At 37.0% G+C, this 13,920-nt stretch overlaps 1 protein-coding gene across 3 annotated transcripts; it reads right to left on the bottom strand.

Moving 5' to 3' along the window:
• Positions 1-6,730: 6,730 nt before the first annotated feature.
• On the bottom strand, positions 6,731-13,910 carry LOC137278071 (zinc finger CCHC domain-containing protein 9-like). Of its 3 annotated transcripts, XM_067810156.1 has the most exons (7): positions 13,829-13,904; positions 12,141-12,305; positions 11,144-11,548; positions 10,030-10,174; positions 7,830-7,922; positions 7,035-7,106; positions 6,731-6,882 (listed from the first exon to the last, which is right to left on the bottom strand). In XM_067810156.1, the coding sequence occupies exons 3-7, from the start codon at positions 11,543-11,545 to the stop codon at positions 6,755-6,757; spliced, it is 840 nt and encodes a 279-aa protein (XP_067666257.1). In that variant the 5' UTR covers positions 11,546-11,548; positions 12,141-12,305; positions 13,829-13,904; the 3' UTR covers positions 6,731-6,754. The 3 variants fall into 3 exon arrangements, with proteins under 3 accessions (XP_067666257.1, XP_067666256.1, XP_067666258.1); XM_067810155.1 differs by lacking the exon at positions 12,141-12,305 and having other exon boundaries at positions 13,829-13,910; XM_067810157.1 differs by lacking the exons at positions 12,141-12,305; positions 13,829-13,904 and adding an exon at positions 12,661-12,682.
• Between the last annotated feature and the right edge of the window lie 10 nt (positions 13,911-13,920).

Raw genomic sequence — 13,920 nt, 5'->3', positions numbered from 1 at the left:
CCATGATACAACAATGTTATGGTTGTTTGATCGGGATGTAAAATCAAAACTATGTGTATGTACAGGGGTGCAACTCACCTGAAATATTATTTATCCCAAACACTAAGACTGATATTTTGGGACAGTCCCTAAAAATTCTACTAGCCCTAAGGGTATCATTTGTATCACACAATCTGACATGGTGGATGATGGACAAGTAGGCTGGTGCACTAAGTTGCATCGCTCCTACCCAAGTGGGGATGGTTGAAGCTGTTCAAAAATATGCAGGCTGGAACTGCTTGTCTTTGTTCAGCTGTAGACAGACATACTGAGTACTGAAGTTTAACCTTCACTGAGCGTGCATAGTATAGGAAACTGTCAGGCATTCAAAGATAGAAGCCAGTCTTCAGCTTTACATTGTCATCAACTGGATACTAGATAGGACAACAAATATTGGAATGATACTTTTGAGAACTAATCAGTTAATGTGCTTGACATTGTATCCCGCTTCCTGTTGCTGAGCAACAGGGAAACGCCTAGTGTCTCCTGCTGGGTACCTTGCTGACCTCCCAGTCGTGTCACCTGGGTCATGTCAGTGGTCTAGCCGTAGGCCTCATCATCACACCTGCACAGGTGTGGCTATCACGATTACATCAAAGGGCCATATACTCAAGTTGCTGTAGCTTCAGTACTCCTGCTGTGTGCAGATGAGGAATGTAACCAACTGGTATCTGTGTTAAACATATATGCATCTTTGTTTGGTGTATTTCATACACTTTCCTTGTTATTGGACTTGTAATATTTTTACTTTTACACTGTTTGACATGTTGTCAGTGATCATGCAGGTGTCACTGCTCTTTCCATTTTTAGATTTTGTTAAATCGTGTTCTTCAGTATAAGTAACATGGACATTTTAGTCCAACACTAAACAGTATTGATGACACAATGTATAAGACTATTTACAATGGCTCCAAATGTTGTGCAGCATTGACAGATTGTTTTGTGTTTAGATCTCCATACAGCTGACTGTACAGTGTGACGTTTTGTCAAAGAAGGGTAGAAAGATCTGATGTTGGGATATATGGACATTTAGATTGTCAGATTAACTGTATGAATAGGCATAATGGTCATGATCTTAATGTGAATAAGCAAAAAAGGATGACTTAAGCAAAAATCCCTCTTTCAAAATAAGCTCAGGTCCAAAGCATATTATTGTCTCGCATATTTGATGATTTCTAGTTTTGTATGAGAAGGAGACTATGTGATGATATTGTACCGCCTGCCATTACAGGATGACATGGTGGGGTATGTTTGAGGGTTAAGTTAATCATGACCGAAAACGGGTTAAATTGTCCTTTAGCTGGGAGATCATTGTGCAGTTGATAGATCTGAATATTAATTAGTATCTCTTAATGTCACTGATTGTTTAATTATAGTAACTGATAAACAGATGAGGGTGGTTGACTGAGGCGAATATACACGCACACTTACAATTTCCATATTTTGTTTTGAGTATAGCTTGTATGTTTTTTTAAACATAATTTATTCAAAGAAGCATTCCAGCTGTAGTGATTGTGGAAATTCTTTAAGTAACTTTAGAGTTTGAGACTGTGACAAAGCAAGGTACACAACATAGTAAACAGATGAGTCTTGTGATGTAGGTTAGATGAAGACTTTATAGAGGCTTGTTTAGTAGTCAGCTGTGTTTATGGATTAGTTTGGGATTCACATGTTGATCTAATCAGTTATGAGATAAAGTTAATTGATTGCCTTCATAATGATGGGTAGGTGGATGTGAGAAGGGGTAGAGCGGGGAAGGGGAGGATCAGAGACGGAGTTCACAGAGTCAGGGTCACAAACAAACAAACCAACATAATGATGGTGGAAACACTGACATACGTTTATACATGTTATAAGTTGTCAAATGTGTACTTTTAGGTACTAATGTAATAAGATAAAGGTCAACAAATCGCATGCATGTTACACTACACAGAAATTTGGGGTGATTTTGCTGAATGTGCTAAGCTCATTCGTAACAGGAACTTCCAAAGCTCCCATTTCAACATGCTCCTCATTATTGCTTTGTTAATATATCCTTCAGCAATATTTGCTTTTTAATGTGGCTGTGTACAGTGGATTGATACATACTCGGAATGATACGGAGATGCTTTTTGTTGTATTTACTCCAGATGCAGTTCAACATGGTGAGACTAGTGTTTTTATCAGGGAGGTATCAACCATGTGTATGTGTTGACCTGTAGCTTCAGGGCTACTGAGTGAAATGAATGTTCGTGTATAGCAGTTGACACGATGTGTGATTATTCAGGGTTGGAACTCTTGCTACTGGTGTGTTTCAAGTATCGTTACAAAAGTAATTACTTTGGACAAGTAATACAACTTTAAAGAAATGGGAAAGGTTTGTTCCCTAACTTATTGCCCTTGATGACTTTTTAAGTGCGCAAGTAGAACAACCAGTGTCATAATATTTCTAGTTGTGGCTGAATGAAATCAGAGACCATGGACCGATGGCCTGATCAAATATTATACTGTCTTTTTGTTTTAGTTTTAGTGTGAACAGTCATCATGTTCTCATAACTGAATGGTGGCATATGTTGCCAAGTCGTGTAAGGTACCATAGTTTGCTGTGCAAAGTTGCGTCCCTTAGCTGAACCAGAATCCTATGAATGCTTATGATCTAGGATTAACAGTTATGTATTTTCCTGATAATGATCATTGAGTTTGTCAGCCAAAGTGCTATTACATCAATTCAGGCTTTATTATTGAACACGTTCTGATATGTCGCAGATATTGTTGATGTAAAACTCTTAAGCGGCCTTCACACAGCACACTAAAGTTAACACTTGTTGTTTTGTTTGTGAGTGGGAACTAGTTAACAATTCACCACAAACACCAATTTGTTGTCAAACTGTTTTTGAGAAATAGGATCACTCGCTAATCTCACGAACTTTTCCATCAAACTTTGGGTGTTGTCAAAATCGAGTTTGACGTATGAAGTGTTGTCAAACTCATCCTGATCAGAAACTACCTATTGCAGTCAATGAAATTGTTACGTGATGTTCTGATTGTCAACCCAACTACAAAAGACACACCGATGGAGACACTGCACTGAAATGACATGAAAGTTTGACATGTGTTCGATGTGTGAAAACATAACTTTTAAAATCTTGACATGTGTTGTCAACCTTTAGTTTGCTGAATGAAGGCCACTTTAACTCACAAGAACTACAATGTCCATCACTAAGACTTGATTCCAGCATCGTGCACATGTATCTGATGTAACTGAAGAAATGAATAATCACTATGTATGTTGAATGTGAGAGTCTGTGAAATGAAAAGGAATCTGTTCCTGGAATTCAGGAAGAAAACTGCACAAACCTCTTTGTTACAGCATTACTTAAGCTTTCTCTGTTTATCATGAGCATAAATAGTAATTCAGTTACATCATAAACAATAATATTGTATCTAACTAGTGGTGATATACCTCACCTACCTAAATAAGGTGAATTGAAGTTCTGAATTTGTTATAATTCTTTTGTGTGTCAATCCATTAATTCAGAGTGTACTAATGTTATTTGTAATGAATATTTGGAGAAGATCATGTTTTTGTTTCACCTCCTCCACCAATATGTGAATGATTACAGCCAAAGTGATTTTAAACTTGTCTTTATGTTCTCATTACTGTGGTAGGAACAACATTTTTGGAAGCTGTTTCATCTCATCATCTTTTTGTGTTTGTTTATAACCTTTACAATTTTGTTAGCATATTCCCTCTGCATATCAATTTGTACAGTTTTACATCTTATTGTGTATTTAATTTCATTTTTTCACTATGTTTGTTTTGTCTACTTGTGGTTGTATGAATATGATACATTTACACACAACTATATCATTTCACAGCCAGACAAACGGGACTATGAATGGCAGTGTTGTTCTTGAGGAAATGACTTGATCAGGGATTTCAATGGATAATTGAGTGTCTGCTTATAAATCACTGGTATCAATCCTGGCCATTGAATATGATTCATAATCATCAGAATTTTCAAACTAAATTATTTGCCTGAAGACTTTTAATTATCGTTTACATTCAAGTCTGACTTGAAGGTAAGGTTTATCTTTCCACTGAATTTTCCTGCCAAATGTTTTGAATTAACCAACACGGTTCATGAGCTACTATCATCTAACACTGAACTTTGAAAAAGAAGAAAAACTTCTTCAAGTGGCATTTTTAGAAGTTGGAAGGAATTGGTATAAATGGATGACATTTCCAAAGAAGTTTCACACTTGAAAACGTTACAAGAACCATATTGAAATATCATAGTCATGAATTAAGGAAGCTGTCATCCATATATACGTCTTTTAACAAGAAAATCATTTGATTTAGGTCAGAGCAGGTAGGACATTTATGTTTATATGAAGAGGTTTGGGGTTTATCATTCATATAGACGCAGGTCAACCTTACACGTGATGTTAAGTCAAACAGAAGCTTACCTCGACCATACATGGGTTCTGATCTTGAACGTGATTATAGTTGTTGTAGCATATCCTCTATACATTTTCCTTTATCCATGCATGCTTCTACTTAATCATAATATTGGGTTTTGTTTAGTTACAATTATTTACAGCTTGTCTCATCAGTAACACATGGAAATGAATCTCCACTTTTCAAATATTTCATGATCTCCATAATCAAAACCTTCAATTCACATCCCCAGCTTATACTATTCATTCCTTGATGTTAGAAAGTGCAATATGGTGTGACCAGCAAACATATATCAATAAGCGATAGAGCTATGCAAGTTGAATACAATGCAGTATGAATGAGTTTCTTTTTCCATCAGTTTCCTGCAGTAAGACTATTTTAGGATTGATTAAGGTACATAAAAAAGTGAAATGTTTTTCAGGCATCTACAAGTCACTTTTTTGAGAGCATAACAATTTTTCATTGCAGTTTTGAAAATATAATTTTCACATGGCTGCGTCCCCATCATCTATTTGTCCACCATAAGAATGAGTGTCTGTAAGAATGTGTGTTACTGAATCTACAACTCACTAACTCATGCTAAGGTTTCCAAGATGTATTTCTGAGAGAAAAAAATTAAAATGTGTTCCTCCTTTTTCTGTCAACATTTTTCAAAAATTCCTACCGCCCTTGTCACTTCTCAAGAAAAATCTGCCTTTGAACATTTAACTTTTTTATGTAGCCTTATGAATAAAGTGCATAAGTACTGAATGTTTCTCACTAAGTCCCAGATTTTTTCATTAGGAAAAAACATGTATGTTAACAAATGCACTGACCAGTATCTGAAGTTTTAAAAATGTAGATGTGTCATGGTAATTCTGAAATATCAAACAGTTTTAGTGTAGAGCAGTGTGTTCTTCTCTGTGATTTATCACTAACCAGTGCTATACATATCATTTCATCACATTTGGATTTATGTGGAATGAACTTTGTTCCAATAGACCATGCCAATCTTGCTACTACTGATGTTGTCATGATTGTATAACTATTGTAGAAACACAGCAGAACATTATCTATATCAAGCAGTTTCTTTGAAATTAGTGTGATTTTGTAAATATCTTTTCTTCTAAATGGCAATTGGGGTAAAAACAGTCCTTTGTCAATTCTCACAGATAATTGAAGGAGATTTTAAATTTGTTCAACAAGGTAATTTGTTATAATTTAAATACATGTACTATATGTTTTATGAACTTCAGTAGATTTGTGGGGAGTTCTGTTTAGTGCAAGAAGAATGTCTTTCCCACAGCCAAAATCATGTTATAAAATCTGGTTGTGTTGTAGGGTTTTTTTGTTTTTTATTACCATAACCCATGATCAAGGATTTGTCAAAACCATTTTGCTGTTCTGATCAACAATGGCCACCTCTTAACTTGAAACCTGAGACACTTGTATTGTGCTGTTCAGCTTAGCATGCACCTACTATACTGCTAGTATCTCTATGTGCTCTATTGTAAGCAAACACCTTGTTTATGAGGAACTAACAATGCTGTGCTTTGTTGTTAGCAAACTCAAACTGACAACGTTGTGCTCTATTGTAAGCAAACACCTTGTTTATGAGGAACTAACAATGCTGTGCTTTGTTGTTAGCAAACTCAAACTGACAATGTTGTGCTTTATTGTAAGCAAACACCTGGTTTACTAGGAACTGACAATGCTGTGCTCTCTTGTTAGCAAATGCATCATTGTTTACAAGGAAGCAACAATGTTGTGCTCTATTGTAAGCAAACGCCTCCTTGTTTAATCTGAACGTGACAACTCTGTGCTGCACAGTAAGAATGATATCCTTGTTAACAAGGAATGTGACAGTGCCATGCTTTAGTGTATGCAAGCACCTTCTTGTGAAAGAAGAAACTGACAATGTTGTGCTCTACTGCTGTGTATAGTTAATGTGTGATATTTGAATGTGGTATCATTTACACCTCTACAAACCCAAATAACAATTAGCCGACTTAGAACACACACTGTTAAGTTATTGTACAGATTTTACCTTGGGATTTATATATTTTCTTAATTTAATTGTAAAATAACTTGCTGCTATTAAACTTTGTATAAAACAAATGTGTGTGTGACTTTGTTCAGTATGTGATGACTTTCTTCCCAAAATGTGAAGCATTTTATTGATTTTGAAAACAGAACATCTGCCTATGGTATTTAAATATTATCCAAGACAGGGAATGTTTGAATTGACTATACAGACAAATGAAACATATCTTCACCAGAACAATTTATTTCATATTAAAATTTGACAACCTTCCCCCCATGTCCACCCTTCTTTTTTGTAACTGGTGGCTGTGGTGATATATCCAACTGAGCATCTGCACTCTGGGTGTTGTTTATCTTGTCTATTCTCACCCTCTCGATACCTGAAATATGGAGTTTCACAGATGAAGGGAGTTCATATTTTCTCAGCTACTTCAATGACATGTTGCAGTGGACCCCTCTTTAAATCAACAGTTGTACATAGGAAATAGTACACTAATCTCATTCTGCAGAATTTTACAAACAGCTAAAGCACCTTTCTGTTTCTGTAGGTCAGGACAGTCTTTTTTTAAGTGCTCCACAGATCCACATTCATTGCAACATCCACCTGGAAATGGAAGGTATATTATATAGTCTGAGGATCATTATCACACCATACATTAATATACATTTATGTCATGCCTCTCATTCCTTGTAAAAATCGACAAGGCTGCAAAGTTGGAGTGAGTTTCGTTTTAAGCCAAACTCATCAAATTCCAGCTATATGGCAGTGGCCTGTAAATTATTGAATCTGGACCAGAGAATCATGTGACCAACAGCATGAATATTGGTCTGCTCAACTGGGATACAAAGAGGAGTGTCAACCAAGCCAGTGAGCTTGGCCATCAAAACCTGAGAGTCACCTCTTATAGTAAGCATGGGTTACTGAAGATCAATTATTCTTTATATTAGAATTTGCTGTAACAGTTACAGATGAGGTCTGGGCCAGATGAAAGAGTGACTAATTAGGATCAGATGTGATCAATTAGGCTTTCTCAGTGTCTATCTTGTGGCAAGTAACATTTCTTTTATGACATGAAATATATTCACATTAGCCCAAAAATTTCAGCACTCATAATATTTTGACAAAATATAGATAAAATGACACTCACAATTCAAAGTAATATTGACAGGATATAAGTTTCTGTGGTTATAAAATACCATGCCATGAATTCAATGATGCAAAATAATGAGTGTGAGGTGGGCACCAAGTGCCACTATGTTAACTTTTGACACACAGTCTGACATACAAGCAAAGATGAGCTTCACATAAAGCCTGTGTTCTAGTTACCATTGGGATAAAGGCCCCTTGGGTTGTCTGGACACTGTCTAGTGATGTGCCCCATCTCTCCACAGATGAAGCACTTTGCAAAGGGGAATTCCCCTGGAACAACAACAACAACAACAGCTGTGACAGACAAAATTAGAAGGGAAATAATACTGAGTTCATTGAAACAACTACCTTGTATGAAACAACTAACACATAACAATTAGGTCAGAAAACAATCAACATATATACAGTACATATGGAGAAAATGTAAGTTAAATACTTTATATTTCTTTGGGACTGCATCAGCTCTGCTATTTAGTCTTTTATTTTTATCACATCTACAATATCTGCCATTACTGCCTCTCCACAAGTTGATAGTCTGTTCGGACCTGCTTTGAAAAAAAAAGTCAAGAGTTTGCAATATGATTTAATGTGAATATGTGTATCATGATGTGTATTTTGACCTATGAATTGAAATACATGTATATTTAAGAAATACACTTCGCCCAGCCACCATGTATAGTGTGATAAGCACAGTTGTACCCTTACCTATTGTAGTAAAAACACAAGGATGCTTACCATATCATGTGTCCACACCATGCAGTTCACAGATGTAATCATTGACCACATGCAATTTGAACTGAACACCTATCAGGCTATACACCATAAACAATATAATTATTGATTTATGACTCATGCACCTGAGTCCTGTCTCTGCCACATTATGTAATTAGGCAGGTGTGATACTTGTACACATGACATGTTTTTATGTCTGTGGGCTGCAAACCATCCTCGATATCTCCAGGGTCTACGTTCCGAAAAGTCTCCACTATACCCTGGACGCATCTACGGGTCGGCCCGATAATTTTATTACCTCCCTTTGCTGACTCCGCTTTCTCACAGTAGCCAATCAGAGCGGTCGCCGTTATAACCGAATTTGCCAGTGTCAACAAAGGTAGCAGTTGCAACTGTGAAGGTTTGCTCGCCGTGCCACTCAAAATTTGGGGAAATCATACATGCAGCAACTTTATAGGTCCGAAACCTTTTTAAAAACATATGCAAGAAATCCATCTAATACTTTCAGAGAACCTACACATGGTTTGTTTGCCGAGTTTAATCGGTTAGAGAATTTAAAAAGCGAAAGTGAGTTGTGATTGGTTCGCTCAAATTCCCAGCGTAGACACCTGATTGGATAAAAAGCCAGCCAAGGGAGGTAATAAATTTATCGGGCTGAACCGTAGATGCATCCAGGGTATAGTGGAGACTTTTCGGAACGTAGACCCTGGAGATATCGAGGATGGCTGCAAACAAACTACATCCATTTTTCTCAGATGACTGGATCTGACAGAAACGTGCAAACTCTTGTCAGTTTCAAGTCCTCTTTTGTACTTGGACAAAGGACAGTTTCAAGCCACGTAGTAGTTCACCATCTCTACTGAGATGATTTTGGATTGGATCGAACACCAATTCAGAGAACATGTATTTACAAAACCCAACATCTCTTTATACATTCTTTATGGATAACAACTTCTTCTAGTGTTTATGATTTTGTTTGACAATGGCATATGAATCTATACTGAAATGACGCATCAAGTACAATAAAAGAAGTTGTTATCCATAAAGAATCTTACTTTCTTGTGACTCGCCATACTTCTAGAATGCGCAATAAACAGATCGTCTTTCTGTGATGAGCCATCAGTGTTTCAGCAAATGAAACAGCTAATCGGAAGCCATCATTACACTTGAGTGCACACCCACCAGCTATGACTGGGTTCGGTCTCCCGAAGGCTTCATTTCGGGGGAAGTAAGCCCAAGTACAAAATATTGCACTTTTGAACCGCGATTGTACGCTTATAGTTTTGTTTATTTGTTTTTTTTAAAGAAGCAATGTATATTATATGTCATGAATAAGTGATAATTGTGTTGTAACTATGTTATATTTTTTGGTTGCATGTGACCTTTAAGTTTCACTGAACTTTGAATGTTGCCATTCTCTATCTGACATCAAATTTATTTAGTATGGTTTTAACAAGTGAACCTCCTTGTCATTTTCTTAGCATGATGCTTGATATAGAAATTACAGTAAAGCAAACATTTACAATATAAATCATTCTTAATTCAAGCAAACATGGACAGATAAAGAGACATTCCCATTTTAAAATATGCTGCAAAAAATACAATAAATAAATAAAAAAATTTCAAACAGAATCACAAGTCATACCTGGGGCTACTTTAGTGGAACATGCACTTGACACATGCTCTGTGGAGCCACATTTGAAGCAGATGCCAGTGCCATGAGTGCTGGAGCCCTTTACCTGGGGGCAGTCTCCCATCCGATGACCATGCTTTCGGCAGTTGAAACACACCTAGGCAGCAAACACATTTCTACAGTAGTGCACAGATGATAGAGCTGATAAGAGATTCTGGAGTTTGTGAGGTGAAGTGCTTAGTTCAAAGACTAAAAGTAGATGGCTTGGATGAGGTGAAATGGGGTTTAACAGGCACTTAGATTATTTCACTCATATGACAATATGTGTGACTGCTCGTAATAGCTGAGACTTGAGCAGGTTTTGTTGTGTCAGCTCACTGAGATACCATGCCCCAGTTAAGCATTAATACCCCACTCAGATGCATTATACAGACTCTGAGTTGACCAGTCCTTGTCGTACCATTATTGCTGAGTGCCACAGGCACCAACAAGCACCATATTATATATGTCTGGGCATAATGCAACCATGGATTGAACCTGCAACCGGGTATTGAACCTGCAAAATTCCACTCACCACTACACCACAGAGTCAGTCTAAGATGGATTGGAAATGGAATGATGTAACAACAATAAAAGTACTGAAAATGATTGTTTCTGATAAGCATGACAAAGAACTTTCAGAATGATATTATTTTTAACTTCTTATCTGCGGGAATGACATCTCCATGATTTTGGCTAAATCTGTTTGCAAAGCTAAGACATTTGTTCTTTCAACCTAAAATGTGATTTATTTCATTCAAATGTGTGAAGTCATCAAAATTAACTTATAGTTAACGTTTTTTAGTTCGACACATTTGATAAAGACATGTCACTAGGCTCTATATATGGCATCCTTTGCTGTGTACCATACGTGCAGTGTTTGACCTGACAGTTGAATATACAGTAGAAACTGAAATTTCACTTTCTATGGCACAACCTGAAAAAAGGAGTTGTTTTAAGGGTGTAAGGTTGGTAGTTTCCTATTAATAATTATGACGTAACTGTAAAACAACAAATTATAGCTTCAGTTGTTCATAAAACGTGCACAATGAAAAAGTACAACAAATCTTTTACAAACAACTCTTACCAGAAATCTATCTCTGTCATCCTTCCTCTGCAATCGTCTTTGTTCCCTTCTCTGATCCCTAAAGAATTGATTTCTCATTGCTCGTTCTTTTGTCTTATCACCAGATGTACTGTCAAGTTGCCATGGTTTTGGCTCATCAAACTTATTTTTATTTCTTTCAATGCCTTTCATTTTCTTATTCATTTTATGCTTCTTGAATTTCTTATCATGTTTATTTCCTTGTGTATTATTCATTTTATCCCTTTTAACGTTCTTGAATTTCTTGTCACGTTTATCTCCTTCTTTCGGTGCACTGCCTGAGTCCTTTCTGCATTCACTACCACTTCCAAACATGTCCTTCCATTGTGTGCCATCATGTGGGATTTTCTTGTTAGCATTACCAGCTCTTGCAAAGCGTGTCATGATCTGAAACCATCAAATGTAAAACAAACACAACATCATGTTGAACTTGACATATGACATGAATATATTAATTAAACTGATAATCATACCAGAATTTGGTCTGATGTCAGAGAAAAATATGCAGAGCTTACAAAAAAAAAAAATACACCATCTCCCCTTCTCAGTGGAACGATAACCATCCAACGAGACAGTATGTTATATATTTTTTGTTCCAGTAATCACATGCAAAAAGCATATTTACTTGCACACATTATAATTATCAGTAACTGACACAAAACTATAAAAGAAAGGTGATACCTCACCTAAAATCAATATCACTAAGAGTTAGGGGATTGAGTGAGTTGGGTTTTTCTTGTCATTTTGAACAGCATTCTACCTACAGTGTGTCAGGTTCATTTTACATTCAATCTTTGAAGGGCATATAGAAGTGGAATTCATAAGAAAAGTAAGATTTATGAATGTCAACTTCTTTATTGTCAATAACACAATGTTCACAATAAAGAAGTTGACATCCATAAATCTTGCTTTTCTTAATTTTAGATGTTTATCACTGGTGAACGTGAAACCCAAAAGCATGGGTATGGTACTAACAAACCTAGAAACAATGGGATGGGCCAGAATTCCAAACCCTAGTCACAGGATTTGTTGTGCCCAAGACACATCCCAAGAGACGTAGTTCTGAACTGTGAATTACTGTGCCATGAGCAACTGGGTAAACTCCCCTCAGTGATCTCTTCGGAGAGAATTGGTCTGTGACAATCTGGAACAAGGACTGCAGACTGGAGTACTACTTACATAGAGCCTTGAAACTGGGTCACTGAGTAGGCAAGGGTAGATCGTATGAGTAGATGGAGTAGGCATGAGTAGACCATAGGGGCAGATTGAAAAGATAAGGGAAGTGGAAAGAGTTCCTTCCATTCCCCATATTCTTCTTCCATCGATTAACAGAGGTAACACTAACTGGTTCAACCGTACAAATATTGTTCTTAATTTGGGGGCTTTTAATTATTTTTGTGAGTTCTCTAGTAAATGTTGTGTTAGGTTTTCTTAATATTTTCAATGTACATCAATTTATAAATATTACTTGGGATGGGGGAATGGGAGGGAACTCTTACCAGGGTAGTTCATGTGGGCAGATTGAGTTGGCACTGGTCCAAATGATTAGAATGAGTTGACAATGGCAGTGTATGAAATAGCGTCAGCACGGCGGAGCACTGCTTGCTGGTTACACGGCGGACCTACAACTTTATTTTATAGCCAGCCCTCTGGGCCAATACATTTTCCAAGGGTATACCTTTGACCATGTCATTGACTGCAGGAAAGATATATAAAAAATAATTTATAAATGTGGTAGCTAGACGATGTCTGTTTAGTTCATGATCAATCAAACTATAACTTTCACAGATCAGCCCACCCATTTATCTAACACTAAATGTGATTGGTCGTGAGAATGCTTTCTGCCAGTGAACGGTGTTGTTCCTTCAGTCTGATAGTATATGTAACAATCACTCATCAGTTCATTAATTACATTATTTTAACAGTGAGTGAGTTTAGTTTTACGCCGCACCCAGCAGTATTCCAGCTATATGGCGGCGGTCTGTAAATAATCGAGTCTGGACGAGACAATCCAGTGATCAACAACATGAGCATCAATCTGTGCAATTGGGAACCGATGACATATATCAACCAGGTCAGCGAGTCTGAGCACCGATCCCGTTAGTTGCCTCTTACGACAAGCACAGTCACCTTTTATGGCAAGCATGGGTTGCTGAAGGCCTGTTCTACCCCGAGACCTTCACGGGTCCATTATTTTAACATCTTAATAATAATATCTCAGTTTCCTATTTTAAATACAGGGCTGGTTACATGTTAGCAGGGCCAGCAACATTTTAAAGTTATCAGCCATTTGGGCTTGCTGGGTATTTTAGGAGTTTCATGCACTGATCGAGATGGTAGACCATTTGTGCAGATCAAGCAGACAAGGGAAGACCACATTGATGGTACGAGCAAATGAAACTGACTATGAGTGATGAATCATGAAGTGGAGCAGGGTAGTCTAAAGAGACAAAGTACAGAGGTTGCATGGTTTATGGAACGAAATCTCCCAAACGATTCTACCACGAGAAGCCAGGATATATTTCACATTTGCCTCAAACCCCACGATGATTACAGATAAAATACTAACTAAATAACTCGTAATATTTTCATATGTGTAAAATATATGTATGTAAGGTGTGTTGTGTGACTGAAAATTATTGCCCAAGTAAACAAAAACACAATTACCACTCTGATATGAGATTAGCTTGAGAGAAGAGGATATGTCACCACCTCGCCATGTGGACCGGAAGTTTACATCACTACCCGACAAGTTTTGC

This window comes from Haliotis asinina, chromosome 3, assembly GCF_037392515.1.
Source record: "Haliotis asinina isolate JCU_RB_2024 chromosome 3, JCU_Hal_asi_v2, whole genome shotgun sequence".
NCBI lineage: Eukaryota > Metazoa > Mollusca > Gastropoda > Lepetellida > Haliotidae > Haliotis > Haliotis asinina.
Note: the sequence above shows the minus strand (reverse complement) of the source record. Positions and strands in the feature narration are given on the sequence as shown.